Source organism: Oncorhynchus keta, chromosome 27 (assembly GCF_023373465.1).
Source record: "Oncorhynchus keta strain PuntledgeMale-10-30-2019 chromosome 27, Oket_V2, whole genome shotgun sequence".
Taxonomy (NCBI): Eukaryota; Metazoa; Chordata; class Actinopteri; order Salmoniformes; family Salmonidae; genus Oncorhynchus; species Oncorhynchus keta.
This window is the reverse complement of record NC_068447.1, coordinates 22,546,597-22,566,150: the sequence shown is the minus strand read 5'-3', so window position 1 is coordinate 22,566,150 and position 19,554 is coordinate 22,546,597. Positions and strand designations below refer to the sequence as shown.

General features: G+C 44.6%; 2 protein-coding genes across 6 annotated transcripts; both read left to right on the top strand.

Moving 5' to 3' along the window:
- LOC118370693 (ninjurin-1-like) lies at positions 1–3,139 on the top strand. 2 transcript variants are annotated; one of them, XM_035755759.2, is made up of 3 exons: positions 1–400; positions 1,744–1,987; positions 2,231–3,139. In XM_035755759.2, exons 1-3 carry the CDS (start codon positions 338–340, stop codon positions 2,341–2,343), a joined length of 420 nt encoding a protein of 139 aa, XP_035611652.1. In that variant the 5' UTR covers positions 1–337; the 3' UTR covers positions 2,344–3,139. The 2 variants fall into 2 exon arrangements, with proteins under 2 accessions (XP_035611652.1, XP_035611651.1); XM_035755758.2 differs by having other exon boundaries at positions 4–400; positions 2,147–3,139.
- A 770-nt stretch (positions 3,140–3,909) lies between these two features.
- On the top strand, positions 3,910–19,494 carry LOC118370694 (rabenosyn-5). 4 transcript variants are annotated; one of them, XM_035755761.2, is made up of 14 exons: positions 3,913–4,177; positions 4,643–4,702; positions 4,842–5,123; positions 5,249–5,383; positions 5,625–5,725; positions 5,855–5,900; positions 6,056–6,217; positions 6,344–6,615; positions 6,687–6,757; positions 6,869–6,955; positions 15,266–15,368; positions 15,574–15,678; positions 15,841–16,104; positions 16,248–19,494. In XM_035755761.2, exons 3-14 carry the CDS (start codon positions 4,904–4,906, stop codon positions 17,055–17,057), a joined length of 2,376 nt encoding a protein of 791 aa, XP_035611654.2. In that variant the 5' UTR covers positions 3,913–4,177; positions 4,643–4,702; positions 4,842–4,903; the 3' UTR covers positions 17,058–19,494. The 4 variants fall into 4 exon arrangements, with proteins under 4 accessions (XP_052337918.1, XP_035611654.2, XP_035611656.2 ...); XM_035755763.2 differs by having other exon boundaries at positions 4,586–4,702; XM_052481958.1 differs by lacking the exon at positions 4,643–4,702 and having other exon boundaries at positions 3,910–4,177; positions 6,056–6,178.
- Positions 19,495–19,554: the final 60 nt, after the last annotated feature.

Sequence of the window (19,554 nt, the reverse complement as noted above, 5' to 3'; positions counted from 1 at the left end):
TCCAGAGCTGTGTGTGTACAGTATGCGTGTTGGTATCTGTTTAAGAAAGAGAAAGACCGAAAGAGAGAGCGATTGAGTGTACTGCGTTCGTAAGATTAGACAGTGGGATGGGTAGTTTTGAATAAGCAAAGCTCACACACCTGGGAAATACACTCAACATTTTCAGTTTGGCTGCGTGAAGCCGGTGACAAGAAAGGCTACGGCAAACTGCAGATGACAGCTGATCTTTAGTCTACCTGCGAGATGTACGGTAGCCTACCGTGTGTAACGTATGTAACTATTCTAAACTAGTTTTCATGTGTTGGTTATATCGGTAACCGCAGTTGTCTTGGCCAGCATGGACAGTGAAGCAAGGGCGAATGGGGAGGACATCACTCTCAACAAACTAGACGACATAGAAGTAAGTTAAACATTATATCGTCAAACCTCAGGCTACTGTGGTGGGGTCCTAGCACGTTTTTAACTGTGTCATAAGCAACTAAATAGGATGTTGTACATTTTGACTGAAAATTCGGATTTGGGCTACAAGGAGATAAGTTGCAGTTATGACCCACTGGGCAAAAAAATGGTTGTCCCCGATTTATATTTACTATGTTACGTCTACCCCCGAGTCCAGGTTGTGTTTTCACATAATTTAAATCAATGTGATGACGTTGAATCAACATGGAAAACTGATTCGATTTGATGAAAAATCATCAACGTATGTAGTCTCTTTTCCACCCAACCTTTAACCTAAATCAGATGACATGGTGAATTTTTTGTTGTTGATTTCACATTGAATTCACATTAGTTGACAACAAAATGTACATCAAAATGAACTGACGTCTGTGCCCAGTGGGGACTGTATAACTCCTACTGGTATGGACACTTCACAAAGTATTCCCCCACAATACAATATCATTTACAGCTCGTCGTCTATTAGCTTCATTAAAGAGCATTCATAGCCTATAGTGGAGACATGAAGCGTTCAAACCTTTTGACTACGGAAATCATTTCACTGTCTGGCTCCTCGCCATATTTCTCGCCTCCGCGAAGAGCTGACTATGCCCTTTGTGTTTCGGAGTGTCGCACCCACTTGTGACATCTCGTATTTACCTATATCCGTATTTGACAATTCCCAACCCCACCTCCGTGAGAAGATGTGGACACCCGTGTGTGATGTCGTTGTAGAACACACCCTTCTGCCATGGAGGAAAGGCAGTGCCTTTAGTTAATCCACTGCATTCGTGTGTTTGAGTGTAGCAGTGTGATTTTGTTCTCCTAGATTATACACCGAATTGCACACAAGGACCAATTCAAATAGGCCAGGTCAAGAGGGGATGTTAATAATTTGATAATAATAATAATAATTCAGTTTCTTTAAAAAAAAATGTAATTACAGCTGCATAGCTAATGTTATTCTTTCGTGTACAAGCACTTTTTCATATCAATATTCTACATACATGTGATTGTAAAAGTTGTGTATATTTTGGTTTGGCCCATCGCGGGTTACCTGTATTTCCGTACCCCCTTATTGTTCTCTTTTGCCTGACCTTCGGATAGCAAGGTGCCTGAGAGCTAGGACTGCGCCAAGGGTTAACATAATGTGTGTTGTCTCTTCGTGTGCAGGGCAAATAAAAATAATTCCACTAGCAGACCTTCAGTTGTGGCAGCGTCCTAATTAAAAGTACACAATTCAGAACGAACCACGCTACATGAGCATGTGTGACCTATACGCCTGATGGTCTACCCTCTAACCCACAGGCGAACCACGACCGTCTCGACCCCTCTGGAAAGGTGTACCGAATGATTAACATGAATCACTATGCCACTAGGAAGAGTGTAGCTCAGAGTATGCTTGATGTGGCTCTACTCATGGCTAACTCATCCCAGCTAAAGACTGTTCTATACATGGAGTCACAGTACAGATTCTACAAACCTCTCATAGTACTGCTGTCCATGTCTATTACGCTACAGGTTGTTGTGGGACTACTGCTGGTCTTTATAGGTTAGTAATACACTCTGTCACTCATTCACACATACTAACATATACGCACGCACACACACACACACACACACACACACACACACACACACACACTATATGGCTATCTGTAAACAGAAAGGTGAACATGTTGAATAACCTTCCTACTCTCTCTCTCTCTAGTGAAGTATGATCTGAATGATGTGAGGAAACACTCAAAGCTGAACATGATGAACAACACAGCAACAGTATTTGTTTTCTTCACAGTCATCATCAACATCTTCATCACTGCGCTAGGCTTTGAGGGTGCTGTGATAGGACTTCCAGAACCCCAATCCTTCCTTCTGACCACTGAACAGAACCAGACCGGAGGCCTCTAGACCACAACCTCAAATCATCCTCAGGCAACTGGCAGGTTGTAGAACACAAGCTTAGCACAAGCTGGCCTCAATTTAACCAGAGGCTTGTACAACCTGAACACAACGTCAGCAGAAATCTGGAACCTAACCCCAACCTACAGTACTGTCAATTATCTCTACAGTGACAGGGCAGTGCAGGTGCCAGAGGTCTGCACACTCAAAAAGTTCTACAGCTACACCATCGAGAGCATCCTGACCGGTTGCAGCCCCACCTGGTATGGCAACTGCTCAGCATCTGACAGTAAGGTGCTACAGAGGGTAGTGCGTACGGCACAGTACATCACTGGGGCCAAGATTCCTGCCATCCAGGACCTATATACTAGGCGGTGTCAGAGGAAGGCCCTAAAAATTGTCAAAGACTCCAGTCACCCAATTCATAGACTGTTTTATCTGCTACCACATGGCAAGCGGTACCGGGGCGCCAAGTCTAAGTCCAAAAGGCTCCTAAATAGCTGAACAGTCAATCAAATGGTCACTCAGACTATTTACATTGACCCCCTTTGTTTATACACGCATGCTACTCGCTGTTTATTAACTATGCATATTCACTTTACCCCTACCTACATGTACAAATTACCTTGACTAATTGACTCGGTACTGGTATGCCCTGTATATAGGCTCCTTATTGTTATTTTATTGTGTTACATTTTAGTGTTTGTATCCTGTAAATAGGCCTTTATAAATGTGTTGTTGTTCAGTTGTTTGGTACTCAACAGAACACAACTGCTGTTACCAAATAAACAACTCTGTGAATAAACAGCAGGAATTTCTGGACTTAATACACTACTCTCCCTTGGTCAGAGCAGGAGTGAAAATGAAAAGGCAGTGTGTGTGTGTGTGTGTGTGTGTGTGTGTGTGTGTGTGTGTGTGTGTGTGTGTGTGTGTGTGTGTGTGTGTGTGTGTGTGTGTGTGTGTGTGTGTACCATGTTACGATCACTCACCAGTTCTTTGTCTGTCCGGCATTGAAGAAGTCCTGGTCTCAGATGGGGTCTGATGGGTATGACTGCAGAAGGTTGAAGGTTGAGACCTGTGGGCGACTCGTTGGTCATCTTCTCCCGATTCTGCAGGAGGGCCATTGGGATCTGACACAGGGAAGAGGGTTACAAATGCATGGTAATGCATGGTGCCTACTCTACACTGGTTCACCAGTCTGGACACAGTTTTGGCCTACTGCACCATGCCTTATGCGAGAGGTATCTGCTGAGCGACAGTCTGAAGTATGGATGGCAGGTCTCTAGGCTGACGACCTCACAGATCTTCTCCAAGCTGGACATTCTCACTTCTCTCTCTTCCCTCCTCTCTTCCAGTCCACCATGAATATCTATCCTCACAACTAGTGTTTGTGTGTGTGTGTGTCCAAGAACATGTGCTCCCTCTGATAAATGTATCTCTTCCTGTTATAAAACAGGGCAGTCTGAAGTGAAATCCGGGATCCTTGGGACGTCCATACCCTAAACACTAACCCCTACCTAAACCATTTAAATGTAAACTTCAGTGGGTTAGGGACGTCCCGAGGTTCCCGGATAGCACGGTCGCAGACCTAGGGTCATGGTTCCTTTTGGCTTCAACGTGCTTTTTGTCCATTCTCACTTCCCGTCTCGGCTGTATGCTAATCACATGACGAGACTATTGACGGTACCACCGTACAGTGTGTGACTAGACCGTTTTATTATAGCTCGGTGGACTAGACTGCTAACTTTTCACCCGCGGAGAGAGCGTTGCAGCTGGAGATTAGCAACGAGCTGTCAAATATTCATACATAAACTACACCGTTAGCAGACTTACATTGCGATCTGTAAGTAAATACATCTGTATTGGATTGTTTGTGTCATTGGAAACGGTGTGCGCTTGGTGCTGGCTAAACGTCAGAACCAGAACTATAGCTACCTCGTTAGCCTTTTGCTAACTTAGTCAGCTAGCTGTTTTTTTCCATGGTTGCTTTATGTGTTTGAATTGTTCAGTAGCCAGCCAGCTGCCTGGTTATATTATCTGTCTGTCTGGACTGGATAGTTCTACTCAAGTGATTTCCCTTCCTACTGACAATGTAAACACAGCCTACTGCTCTCGTTGTTAGCTAGCTAACTTTATTATTTCTAACACTATACATTTAGCCATGCATATGATTTACGTGAGTAGTAAGCGTTCAATGATCAAAGACCGTTATGTCCATGTCACCTGACTAGTCGTTGCTGGATGATTTTAGGGTTGTCATTCAGTAAACCATGACTTCCATAAACAACGATCTGGACTTCTTACCTAGGGTGTAATCATTAGTCCAAACAGTGCAACTAAAACGAGAGTTAATATTGGACACGTTCAGGTAGGTCCCTCCCCATTACCTTCCATTTGCTTCCGTTTAAGAAATGTTTTACAACAGAATCGGAGTAATATGCCCCTGTATGTTATTGTCAGAACCCTTGACCCCCTCTACTGCTTCAAGCTGTCCGTTTCTGCCTCAGGCTTTCTCCTGGTGTATAATGAATCTGATGAGGGGTGGGCGTCACACCAAGTTGGGCGTGGCATGAGACAGGGACACACCGTGGGTGTCACTGCTACCACCCTGCACCCCCCCATCAACATGGCCTCCAGCTACCTGCCCCCCTTTGAGGGCACAGGGGAGGTGAAGGAGGGCTTCCTGTGCCCGCTTTGCTTGAAGGACCTGCAGTCATTCTACCAGCTGCAGGAGCACTATGAGGAGGAACACTCTGGGGATGACAGACATGTCAGGGGACAGCTCAAGAGTGAGTCTCTTAATGCTTGTCTTTCCATTTAGGTCAGCTAATAATGCCCCAAGAGTGAGTCTCATAGCCGGGTAGCCTTGCCCAGTTCATTGAAGTAATCACTACTGTCATCCTGTTGTCTGCAGGTCTAGTCCAGAAGGCTAAGAAAGCCAAAGACAAGCTGCTGAAGAGGGATGGAGAGGACAAGCCAGAGATGGACAGCTATGAGTCCTTCTACTACGGTGGAGTAGACCCCTACATGTGGGAGCCTCAGGAGCTGGGTGAGACTGGGAGCAGTATGCAGAGGGGAAACTGGGAGAAGAGCAAAGTGGTGGGGTGGTAAAGGGCTTTACATCTGCTGCTCCAACAATCCACAGTTAACAAGAAATGTATTGGTCTGGTCATTGCATGCTACTGAGTCATCTCACCTGAATTGTAACTAAGAGTGTTGTTTTGTTATGGTCTCTAGTTTTAGAGACTGCTTCCATCCAGTCTGATGGTGTCCCCTCTTCTCCTCCGTAGGAGCCACCAAAAGTCATCTGGACTTCTTCAAGAAGCACAGAGCTGCCAGGATCGACCACTATGTCATCGAGGTCAACAAGCTAATTATCAGGCTGGAGAAAGTGAGCACACAAACAATCACAAGTCGTTTCCCCCTTGGGTTTGTTGATGTGGATTTGACACATACAGTAGCAGTTACACACCCTTTCTGTCTGGACATGACTCACCATGTATCCTGTCTTGTGTTTCAGCTGACCTCATTTGACAGGATGAACATAGATGCAGGCAAGATTAGAGGTGGGTTGAGAGGGGGCCATGTTGCAGTATATTTAGTTTTTTTCATTATCACATTATACAGGACCCACATTTGTTCTTATTGAGTACAGCTCCTCCCTGTGTGAATTTGAACGTCATTTTCTGTGTGAATCCTGAAAATCCACTCCTCTCTCCAGCGATTGAGAAGTCTGTTGTGTCGTGGGTGAGTGACTCTGATGTCCCGTTCTGTCCCGACTGCGGGAACAAGTTCAACCTCCGGAACAGACGACACCACTGCCGTCTCTGTGGCTCCATCATGTGTAAGAAGTGCATGGAGTTTGTGCCCCTGCCTTTGGCTTGTGAGTACACTGTATACACACTTACAGTGATATTACACCCATATTTAACCAGAAAATCAACAGTGACATCAGTGTTTCTCAGAATTAGTTAGTTAGTGACTCACCAACCAGTTCTCTTCTCTCCAGACAAGCTGACCAGTGGGACACGGGAGGCCCTGAGTGTTCCAGGCAGCCCGGGCCAGTCTCAGTCCCCTCCAACAGGGGGTGGTGGGGGCAGCATCAGCGGGATGGGCTCCAGGAGAGGCAGCATCAGCAGCCTGAGCAGTGTCACCTCCATTCTGGAAGAGAAGGATGACGAGAGGATCCGTTGCTGCTGCCACTGCATGGACACCCTGATGAGGAAACAGCAGAAACTGGAGGAGAAGGACCACGTGCCTGACATCGTCAAGCTCTACGAGGTAACACACTGTTGTTCACTGTGTAGTGAGCTTGCTGTCATTCACCATTCATCCTCCTGTCTTCCTTCCAGAGGCTGAGGCTGTGCATGGACAAGGTGGACGAGAGAGCTCCAGAGTACATCAGAATGGCTGAGTCTCTTAAGTAAGACGTAGTCTGTCTGAAATGACACCTCGTTCTCTATATAGTGTGCTACATTTTACGAGAGATGTATGTTGCTGTGGTTCTGTTTGGTCAAACTTTAACTTCTCACAGTGCTGGAGAGACCACCTATAACCTGGACACGGCTGGTGGACTGAGAATGGAAGTCCAGAAATACTACGAACTTATCGATGCACTGAGGTACATACTATATACAGAATGTGTTACGTGTATGTAGGGTTGGCGATATTTGAGGGACACCTCTTCTATGATATGCTACTCTAAATATCACAATATCCTACACTACCATTCAAAAGTTTGGGGTCAAAGAAAAACACGTTTTCTGTCCATTAAAATAACATCAAATTGATCAGAAATACAGTGTAGACATTGATAAAGTTGTAAATTACTAAATTGTGTTAGCTGGCTAGCTAACTAGCTAATAAAAGTACTGAGTCAGAGCAGATGTAGCTAGCTAATACAGCCTGATACCAGTGCTGGTGGAGGCTTAAATCAGCATGTTGTTTGTGTGCAACAGTATCTTCTAAGTCAAAGAGGAACAGGCGAGGCATGAATATGTTGGCTACATGAATAAAGATTTCATGTAGCCAAAGATTATAGGGTCCCCTAGGAAACACTGAACATCACTTTGGTTCCTACCCTGTCACTTTAACTTGTCCATGGCATTTTCATTCGTTGTCATATCAAACAACACTGTATTCAAAGTGTCCACTTATTTATATTCTAACTATAGAATTGGAATAAACATTCTATTTCCATGATTCCAAAAGTTAATCAAAGTGTTTTGATCTGAATTGCAATTGCAATATTTTGTTAAAAATAAGGTCTTGTTTTTTTGCCCATATCGTGGCAGTGTGGAAATGATCTCAAATGAGTGCAGGAAATGTAGAAATTGATGGAAATGCAGGAAATTATTTTAGGTTGAAGTTGAATTGAACAGTATAAAACAATCAGAATGGAGAAAGTCCCATTGAAATAATGTAGAAATAATTTAGAATGTATGTGTTGCCACCCTAGGGTCACGCACTGCTCATGAAGCAAATGTAGGTATTTCATCAATCAAAAACATAAAATACCGTCAACATTTTGAAAAATACCATGATATGATATTTTGGCCATATCGCCCAGCCCTATTATAGTCACATTAAATAACCTTAGTATGGGGATAAAATAAGGCTTAGTTCATTAATTCAGACTTCATTTTCAACATATTGATACAGCCTAACTGATAGCAGTTTGACTTGTAGAGTTCAAATATAGTATAGTCTTGCAGTTCACGATATATCGTCAGTCAAATATCATGATATTCGATTTCATCATACACTATATGTGGACACCTGCTCGTCGAACATCTCATTCCAAAATCATGGGAATTAATATTAAGTTGGTTCCCCCTTTGCTGCTATAACAGCTTCCACTCTTCTACGATGGCTTTCCAATAGATGTTGGGACATTGCTGCATGGACTCCCATTCAGCCACAAGCATTAATGAGGTCGGGCACTGATGTTGGGCGATTAAGCCTGGCTCGCAGTCAGCGTTCCAATTCATCCCAAAGATGTTCGATGGGGTTGAGTTCAGGGCTCTGCACAGGCCAGTCACGTTCTTCCACACCGGTCTTGACAAACCATTTCTTCTTTGTGCATGGTGGCATTGTTTTGCTGAAACAGGAAATGGTCTTCCTCAACTGTTGCCACAAAGTTGGAAGCACAGAATCGTCTAGGGGTGCCCTATCTACTGGTCGATCGCGGCATGCTTGCCAGTCGATTGTGAGATGATTATACATCTACTAAAATCCAGCCACACAAATCAATTCCTATAATCTCTTTCACGCTATTTACATTCGACAGTCCTTCATTCATAGCAATGTCTGAAAAGTCACGTGATTTACATAAAATATGACCAGTCCCTGCCCACTTATTAACGTATGCCTAGTTAGCGTGGTCAGATGCCGCCCTCCAACGCCAAGTCGAGGTAGTGATGCCAGGCAGGGAGCTAGCTAGCTAACTTTGTATTCAGATTCATTCTTAAGTTGTGTGGTAGACAGCAGCAATAATGAGTGAAGGGAACGATACAAAAAAACAGAAAACGTATCATTTCCACAAGAATGGGAGGATGATTCTTTTTTTTATCATGTCAAACTCAAAATGTGTGTCTCATCTGACATAATGGCATCGCTATCCCAAAGAAAGGTAACATAGAACGACATTTAAAACCACACACAAAATCCAGGAAAGAGATTTCCCAGCAAAGACTGAATTACGAAGAGGAAAGGTACAAGAACTAAAAAAATCAACGGGCAGCACAGCAGTCAATTTTCACAAGGCCTGTGACCGAAGGGAAGGCGGCAACCGTAGCATCTTATCGTGTGAGTCACGTTCTTGCTAGGCATAAAAAGTTGTTCAAAGTTTGGGAGATCAAGGAAGCATTTATTGAGGCTACAGCCTCTCTGGGGATTTTAAGAAAAAGACTGAATTGATGGCTTCCATCAATGACATTCAGTTGTCTAGAAATACGGTGACAAGATGTGAGGGAATAGCGGAGAATCAACTGAAGAAGGATATTGCAGTTTGACGAGTCCACAGATATGATGTGGCACAGTTATGCATTTTCATCAGAATGTTTTTTGACAACATGAGTACAAAGGAAAAACTACAAACTACTTGCCATTTTGCCACTGAAAGGACATACAAGGGGCAAATATATTTTTCAAGCTTTTATGGAGTTTGCTAACAAATTCCAGCTGCCCTTTTGTAAGCTTGTTTCCATTACTACCGATGGGGCACCCGCTATGGTAGGCCGCATTATTGGGTTTGTTGCATTGTGCAAACGGGACGATTGTTTCCCGGACTTTCTTAGTTTTCACTGCGTAGTTCATCAGCAAGCTTTGTGCGGGAAGATGTTAAACATGAAAGAGGTGATGGTTGTTGCGATTGTGTGTTCTATTCGAGCAAGAACCCTACGGCGGAGGTTATTTCACGCTCACTTAGAAGAGACCGAAGCGGAACACACAGAACTGCTGCTGCTCACGGATGTGCGGTGGCTGAGCCGAGGTACATTTTTAGGGAGATTCAGTGAGTTGTTGCCTGAAATCAAGGAGTTTCTCAAGGTCTCCAAACATGCAGAATATGCACAGCTAGAGGACACACAGTGCTTCCTGGATTTAGCTTTTCTCACTGACCTAACTTGCATGCTTAATGAACTGAATGTAGAGCTGCAAGGAAAAGGCAAACATGCAATCAACATGACCAGCTCTGTGAACACTTCTAAATGCAAACTACAACTGCTCACAAGAAAGCTGCAACGTAAGGACCTGCACTTCTTTCAACACATGCATTCAGAACTTGAATGTCAGGGCAAGGATACAGCACAGTTTGACAGTGCACGTTACGTGGAGCAAGTTCAGAGTATCTTATCTGAGTTTGGTAGGCGTTTCCCTGATTTGCATCACTTGAGCCTATTGCTACTTATAAACTCAGCAAAAAAAATAAATGTCTCTTTTTCAAGACCCTGCCTTTCTAATATAATTCATAGATCTTCATTGTAAAGGGTTTAAACACTGTTTCCCATGCTTGTTCAATGAACCATAAACAATTAATTAACATGCACCTGTGGAACGGCCATTAGACACTAACAGCTTACAGACGGTAGGCAATTAAGGTCACAGATATGAAAACTTAGGACACTAAAGAGGCCTTTCTACTGACTCTGGAAAAACACCAAATGAAAGATGCCCAGGCTCACAGCTCATCTGAACGTGCCTTAGGCATGCTGCAAGGAGACGCATAAGACAGCTCTACAGGGAGACAAGACGGACAGCTGATCGTCCTCTCAGTGGCAGACCACGTGTAACAACACCTGCACAGGACCGGTACATCTGAACATCACACCTGCGGGACAGGTACAGGATGGCAACAACAACTGCCCGAGTTACACCTGGAATGCACAATCCCTCCATCAGTGCTCAGAATGTCCACAATAGGCTGAGATATTGTGGACCGAGGGCTTGTAGGCCTGTTGTAAGGCAGGCCCTCACCAGACAACACCGGCAACAACGTCGCCTATGGGCACAAACTCACCGTCGCTGGACCAGACAGGACTGGCAAAAGGTGCTCTTCACTGACGAGTCGCGGTTTTGTCTCACAAGGGGTGATGGTTGGATTTGCGTTTATTGTCAAAGGAATGAGGCCTGTACTCTGGAGGGGGATCGATTTGGAGGTGGAGGGTCCGTCATGGTCTGGGGCGGTGTGTCACAGCTTCATCGGACTGAGCTTGTTGTCATTGCAGGCAATCTCAACGCTGTGCGTTACAAGGAAGACATCCTCCTCCCTCATGTGGTACCCTTCCTGCAGGCTCATCCTGACATGACCTTCCGACATGACAATGCCACCAGCCATACTACTTGTTTTGTGCGTGATTTCCTGTAAGACAGGAATGTCAGTGTTCTGCCATGGCCTGCGAAGAGCCCGGATCTCAATCCCATTGAGCATGGCTGGGACCTGTTGGATCGGAGGGTGAGGGCTCAGGCCATTCTCCCCAGAAATGTCCGGGAACTTCCAGGTGCCTCGGGGGAAGAGTGGGGTAACATCTCACAGCAAGAACAGGCAAATCTGGTGCAGTCCATGAGTAGGAGATGCACTACAGTACTTAATGCAGCTGGTGGCCACACCAGATACTGACTGTTACTTTTGATTTTGACCCCCCCACCCCCCTTTGTTCAGGGACACATTATTCCATTCTGTTTGTCACATATCTGGAACTCGTTCTGTTTATGTCTCAGTTGTTGAATCTTATGTTCATCGAAATATTTACACATGTTAAGGTTGCTGAAAATAATCGTCTTGTTTCTTTTTTTGCTGAGTTTGTGCTTTCCGTTTGGCACAGACAAATGTGGAAGTCATTGCCTCCAAAATGGGATCACTTTTTCAGTTGGACACAACTATAGCAGAAACTGAAATTCTCACCCTTCAAAATGACATTAAGCTGAAATCCAGGGCAGCCACTGAGATGAAGGAAGAGTTCTGGGAGCTACTGCTAGAGGAGAAGTATCCCAAATACGACGTGCTTTCAATTTATCAGACCTTTTTGGATCAACCTACCTCTGTGAGTCTGCATTTTCTCACATGAAGATAATTAAGTCCAAGTACAGATCTACTATGACGGATGACCACCGTGTGGCCTGCATGAGACTTGCAACACGCTGCTGCAGCCCTGACTATAAAAAACTACTTGCCTCCACCAATGCCAAAAGTCACACTAAGGTAGGAAATTAAATGAGTTGCACTTATTTGTGTAAAACATGTTATTGGTCCACATTATATTTGGGTATTATAGCAACAGGTTCATACTCAGTGGTGTGTTGCGTTTCATACATTTTGTTGGTTGGTTTAGATTTAGAGACTGGTACATCTCATCAGGCTGGCAAATGAAAAAGTAGATCTCACTTCAAAGAAGGTTGGGCACACCTGGTCTAGAATGCCATTATATGCTGTAGCGTTAAGATTTCCCTTCACTGGAACTAAGGGGCCGGGCCCAAACTAAGAACAACAGCCTCAGGCTATTTCCTTCTCCACTAAACTTTACAGTTGGCACTGCATTGGGGCAGACTGTCAGATGGTGAAGCGTGATTCATTTATCCAAAGAACATGTTTTCACTGCTCCAGGGTCCAATGGCGGCAATGCATGGTGATCTTAGGCACTTGGTGGTCCCGTTCTGTGAGCTGTTGTTGCTCCTAGACATTCCCACTTCACAATAACAGCACTTACAGTTGACCACGGCAGACATTTGACAAACTTATTTGAAAGTCACTGAACTCTTCAGTAAGGCCATTCTACTGCCAATGTCATTCTACTGTTTGTCTATGGAGATTGCATGATCGTGCGCGATTTTATACACCTGTCAGTAGGGTTGCACATTTTGGGGAATATTCAGAGGTGAAAACTTTCCATGGGAATTAACGGAAATAAATGCAAATGGTTATTAATACCATTTTAAATGTAGATGCTTTTTGCATTGGGTAGATTTACCATATATGGAGACAGAAACATAAACCCTATACCATATCATAAGTAGACATAATTTCAAATTATTAAATCCTTCCAATAGAAAAAAAAAGCCTCAAATTTGCCCGGATGGCCACCAATTTTTCAACCTTTGTATTGGTCAGCCTGTTGTGTGTGTGTGGTGTGTGTGTGTTCCCAAACAAGGACCAGTTGCGCTCTGAGTTGGCTGATGAGATATGTTGGCACGACTGCCATATTGCATCTCCATCCCAAAGCCCTTGCTTGGAAGTGTACTTCGCCAGACTGCCAAGAACCTTGCCCTCATCCAGGCCAAGGTGGCGAGACACAGTAGTGACACCATAGGCCTTGTTGATCTCTGCACCATACTTAGGGTCCAACATGTACGCTGCGGCGTGTATGGGCTTCAGGCAGAAGTCTTCACGCTTTTTGATGTATTTCAGAACTGCAGTTTCCTCTGTTAGAACAACAGTGAAGTGGGCAGGGCAGTACAGATTTATTCTCTTACATCTACAAGCAGAGTCTGAACATCAGACAGGATGGCATTGTCTCCCTCAATCCGTGCAATGGCTACTGCTATAGGTTTCAGGCTGCTTACCTCTCTCTCCCAAAATACATCATCCAGGAGGATCCTCTTGATGGGGCTGTCCATATCGGCATATTGTGATATGGCCATTTCTTGGAGAGACTCCTTCCCCTCCAACATGATGACAACAACACCCCAATGGGTTTTGCTGGGCAGCTTCAATGTGGTGCTCTTATTCTTCCCACTTTGCTTGGTGAGGTAGATTGCTACTATAACTTGATGACCCTTCACATACCTAACCATTTCCTTGGCTCTCTTGTAGAGTGTACTGTATCCATTGTTTTCAGTGCCATGATGTCCTTGAGGAGCAGATTCAGTGCATGAGCAGCACAGTCAATGGGTGTGATGTGAGGATAGGATTCCTCCACTTTAGACCAAGCAGCTTTCATGTTCGCAGCATTGTCTGTCACAAGTGCAAATACCTTCTGTGGTCCAAGGTCATTGATGTCTGCCTTCAGCTCATCTGCAATGTAGAGGCCAGTGTGTCTGTTGTCCATTGTGTCTGTGTGCTCTTGTAGAATACTGTTTGAGGGGTGGAGATGATGTAGTTAATTATTCCTTGCCCACGAACATTCAACCACCCATCAGAGATGATTGCAATACAGTCTGCTTTCTCTATGACTTGAACTCTGTTAAACTCTGCATCCAGCAAATGAGTAGATAAAGCATGTCTGGTTGGAGGGGTGTATGCTGGGTGAAGAACATTCAGAAATCTCTTCCAATACACATTGCCAGTGAGCATCTGAGGTGAACCAGTTGCATACACAGCTCGAGCAAGGCGTTCATCAGTGTTTCTCTCACTACGTTCCTGTATTGAGTCAAGAAAACTTCTCATTCCAGGAAGACCATGAGCTGTTTCTATCGATAAGGTGTCTGATTCATCATTTTCACCTCGAATAGAAGTAGAGGGACTTTTGTCAGAGGTTGCTTGTTGTGAGCGCTGAGGGAACTTTATGCACTTGGCTAGATGATTCTGGATTTTTGTTGCATTCTTCACATATGATTTGCCACAGTATTTACAAAAGTACACTTTTCCTTCTACATTAGCTGCAATGAAATGTCTCCACACATCAGATAATGCCCATGGCATTTTCCTGTAAAGATTTGAAAAAAGGAGTAAAGAAATATAATTCCATGTACAGATAAATAGTTAAAGCAGTTAGATTAAACAACTCCTTTGTAAGATAAATGTTTTAAAATGAAACATGTATGGAAACAGGTGAATTAACACTCCTTAGTTAGCAGGCTCAAGAAAGCTGGTAGCAAACATGGTAACAAAAACTAACTAGCATAAATTGTTAACTAGTTAGAAAGGAGTTAAAAACACTTTGCTGTAGGCTACTATTTACTATTTAACAAAAAATAATATGTCATATAAAATATATTCACCCCTGCCAGTATTGTAATCAAAACATACCAGAAAGCATGTAGTCCTTGACTCAGACAGTCTAGTAGTGTGGGCTCAATAGCATCTCATTAGTGTGCAAGATCTTGAGAATCAGCTGCACATGTGAGGGAAGAGTGCACTGCACATGTGATGGAAGAATGCACTGTGCATGTAGAGGATTGCAATTCCATTGAATTGGGGATAGTTCAACCAAAATATGCCACAAGACCTAGAATTGCCTTATGTGTATCCCACAAAAAAGGTTCACTATTATAAGCTAACTTTTTTTAAAAGAATTTAAGCAAGATTCCCAAAGTTCCCGGGCTTTACTTCCCATGGAATATTTTCTGGAAAGCTTTCTGGAAAGCTTCCACTAATTTGAAGGGATGTCCACCTACTTTTGTGTATATATAGTGTATTTTGGCCCAACTGTAGTTTGAATAAAAGTGTCTGCCAAATAACCATATTCTTGTAACATTCTCTATGTATTTCTGTCAGTAAGAGGATCTTAACACTGGGAATGAAGGAGGAGCCACAGCCCCATCCAAAGAATCTCCAGCTGCAGAGGATGGTCAGATACACAGCCACACTGTTCGTCCAGGTGAGACAGAGGGTACACTACTGTACATAAAGAGCAGTTATGGATAAGCTGAATGGTGTGGTGAAGAGTGAATGATTGGTCACTTTCCCCAGAATAATAGCTCATTACACAACACATGCAAACACCTCCCTCTCTTTCTCAACCCTTTTCTCTCTCTTTCTCTGTTTCTCTCCATCTCTCTCCCTATCCCGCCCCCCTCCTGCAGGAGAAGTTACTGGGTCTGATGTCTCTGCCCACTAAGGATAAGTATGAGGAGCTGAAGATGAAGCGGAAGCAGGAGCAGGAGAAGAGGCTCGCCCAGGAAAGACTGGTGAGGAGGCTGCTTATTGTTTAAACTAAAGACCCAATAATGATACTCCAAAAAGGGTCTGATATGTCTTATACCAGGAAAGCTAAAAGCAACTGCTTTTATAAGTAGTGTATTATATAGTAAAGCTGTCTCTAAAAGCGTACCTTCCTATCTTCCTGCCAGGCTGCCCAGAAGAGAAGGCAGGACTCTGAGAAGAACCGCCCAGCCTCTTGCACCAACGGGGAGCCTCCCCAGGCCCCCAGAGTCCCCCGCATGACCAAAGCTGGAGGCTGGCTGCCCTCCTCAGACACCCTCCACACCTACGGGGAGCTGGAAGACCCCATGCTGCAGCAGATAGAGAATATCCGGTCGTTCCTGCGGCAGGCCAAGGCCGCCCATAGACATGACGAGGTGGCCATGCTGGAGGAGAACCTCAGGCAGCTTCAGGTGGGGAAACCTACATAATGTTACAAAATGTAGCTGCGATATGTACTGCGATTACAATGCAATGGACCGTAACAGGGCTCTGGTCAGAAATAGTGCACTGTGTAGGGACTAGTGTGTGATTTGTTGAACTGTGTGTTCTCCAGGATGAGTACGACCAGCAGCAGACCCACCTGGCCATCACTCTGTCCCAGAGACTGGCCCAGGAGGAGCTGCAGCACCTGGAGGACAGGGAGAGGGGGAATATGAAGCACAGGGCTCAGAGCCAAGCCCCAGGATCCACTCAGGCCACATACACCTGGCAGGGCTCACTGAACCTAACTGATACAGGGAGCCTCCATAGGGAGGGGGAGGAAGAGAACAAGGAGGAAGAGTTGACCCCTAAAGCAGAGAGCAGCCCCCCGTCCATGAGGGCCTTCCCTGCCCTGACGGACAAGGATGAGGAGTCGCCCCCGTGGCTGGGGGGAGATGTAGAGGGACAGAACAGCGCCTCCTTCAACCCCTTTGAGGAAGACTCCACCACGGTGGAGGAGGATCCGTCCAACCCGTTCTCCGAGGAGATCCAGAAGGAGCACAAGGAGGTAGCTAACGGGAAGAAGGAGTACAACCCGTTTGAGGAGGAAGAGGAGGGCGGGGTGCAAGGGCAGGTTGATGGCGTCACAGGCAACCCTTTCGAAGAGGAGGAGGAGGAGAATGATGAAGGTAACCCTTTTAAAGAGGCTTCTGGGAATACCCTGCCGGGAGCCTCGACCAATCCCTTTGAAGAGGAGGGTGAGGCGGCAATGCCGGACGTTGACCTGATCGAGGAGGAGTTGCTGCTGCAGCAGATCGATAACATTCGGGCGTACATCTTCGACGCCAAGCTCAACGGGAGGCTGGATGAGGTGGAGCTGCTGTCAGAGAACCTGAGAGAGCTGCAGCGCACCCTGCAGGAACAGAAGCTTAAGACACACTGACAGAGACACTACTTCCGTCTCTACTTTTCTCATCCTCCATGCCATCACCTGATTCTTACAACAGGGATGCCCACCCAGGGCTAGAAGCTAATCCTGCGACTCTACAGTAGTTCCCTTTAAAGCTGGGATCCGCAAAAGGCGAAACATCGCCACTGGTCGCCCCAGGTGCATTTGTTATTGTTTTTCAAACGGAGGAGATGAGCATCCAGTATCATGATAAAAACAGTTTATAGTACATACTCTGCTGTTATATCCAGAGGAGGCTGGTGGGGGAAGCTATTGTAATGGCCGGAATGGAATGATTGGAACGGAGTCAAACGTGGTTTCCATATGTTCTGTGTGTTTGATAACATTCCATTTCAGCAATTACAAAGAGCCCATCCTTCTATAGAACCAGTGGAGGCTGGTGGGAGGAGCTATCTCATGTGCAATGATGTCCGATGAAAAAAGTGTTTTGTCTTTGTTGTTGTAATAACGCAAACAGACATGGCAGTTTCACCGCTAATGATTCCAGCTTTAAATGGCCAATGATCTCATTGATTCTGGGTTGGTTAAGGTCCGTGTTAGGTGGGTTAAAACATTTGTGAAGGAACCACCCACCCCCCCATTCCCCTTGAGTATTAGCCCTCTAGACCAAGGGCTGCGTCTCAATAGTCTATACTCCCTCTCCTTCATCTGTATTGATGTGAATGAACTGCACAGGTGACAGCACCTAGCATTATTTCTTTGCCGATCCTGATCATCCTGCCATGTAAGTGCAGGGTCAATGAGAGGAGACAAGGAGAGAAAGCAAAACTAGTCTATTGAGACCCTGCTCAGTGTTATGCAGCCTAGCACTAAAAGGAGATGCATTTACATTAATTTCTTCACTCTTGTACATACTAATAACACTCACTCTATGAAGGCCTCATTTAGGAGCCCTGTTGTTTTTGTAATTCTATCTGTATGGTAAGAAGAAGCACAAGGGCAGAGTAAGTCATCACTTCCAGACAGTTATGCAGTCAGCCACAGGAGGTAGGATCCAAGGGGTCATATTTGGGCAACAGAGGCCTGACATCATCTGTAGTCCTGCTATTCAATACCGATACTTTATGTAGAACCAGGGTTGCCTTGAAGGTCGCAGTTTTTGGAAACGTTATGGTCTTCTTGAACGAAAACGTTCACTCTGAACTGACAGTTGTCGTCGGCACCTGAATACTAAGCATGACTAACTTGTTACTGCTACATTTTGTCTGTCAGATCTTCACATGCATGTTTGAGTTTGTATGGGAGTGGAACCCCATTGCCGTTAAGACATCTTTTCTCTGTCATCCCTGGGGGTCCAGTGACCGCTAGAAAGAGAATGTTGATGAACAAAACATTAAGCCATGGTGAGCGATACCAACAAAAAAAAAAACGTTTTAAAATCCTGCTTTGCTTTCAGGGACTCGTTCTGTTAGCTGGTTATGTCTATTGAATGACTAAGTTGAAGCGCAGGATAGATTCATTTTTTTTGAGTGTGCATGATATCACTGAGACGCTTCTGCAGTGGTCCAAAGTAGGCTAGTCCTTCAATTATGATTTTGTCCTAGTCTCTCTCCCTGCGCTGTGTTCTCCTCCCAACACAGTGGAGACAAATCCTAACCCTGTGTTTTCTCTTAGTGCACCAATGATGGCAGGATCAGAATCTGTCCTGCTCTGAACTTACGTTCTCACCCTGCAAACATCCAGTGTACTTTCTCATATGCCAACTTAACTTCAGTATGTATTTATGCAACTGGTTCAACCAAGTCTCTCTTAACTGCACTTACCAATTAACACACACCGTTGTTGCACTGGAGACGTTTAAGTCCGAGGCACAGAATAATAGGTTACTTTACCCAGAATGCTCCATCTGTCACAGCATCAGCCTTCTACTCTGTATTCATAAGGTCTTGGCAAAACTTACATCTAGTTTCCCTCTTTGGATTCTTGATTTCTCATTGGTAATGAAAAAACACTAAACCGATTCAATGCTACCTAGTATTATCACATACTGTGGCAAACTGTTTCCTGTTGTACTTTGTATCCAAGTACTAATTTCCTTGCCTTATACAACAGTACTTGATATTAAGTTGAACTAAAGCAGTATTGTTCGCTGTAGTCTCATGCACTCAACTGTGTTGTAGCTAAACAGAACCTTTGGAAACATGCATCATTTATTTGTGGCAAATATTAATGAACTGTTGAGCTTTTTCATAATGTTGCCTGTTTACCTGTCACTGGCTCTGTTTACACAGGCAGCTCAATTCAGATTCCCCCCCACTAAATTGGTCTTTTGACTAATCACATCAGATCTTTTCAGAGCTGATTGACAAAAGACCAATTATTGAAACATCCGAACAGGGCTGCCTGTCTAAACACAGCTATTGAGGCTCCATCACTCAACACTAATTAAAGACATGACCTATGAAAAATTGGAAGGGTGGCATTTTCATTTATCGACATTACAGGATGCGAGTGTGTGTTGAAAATATTA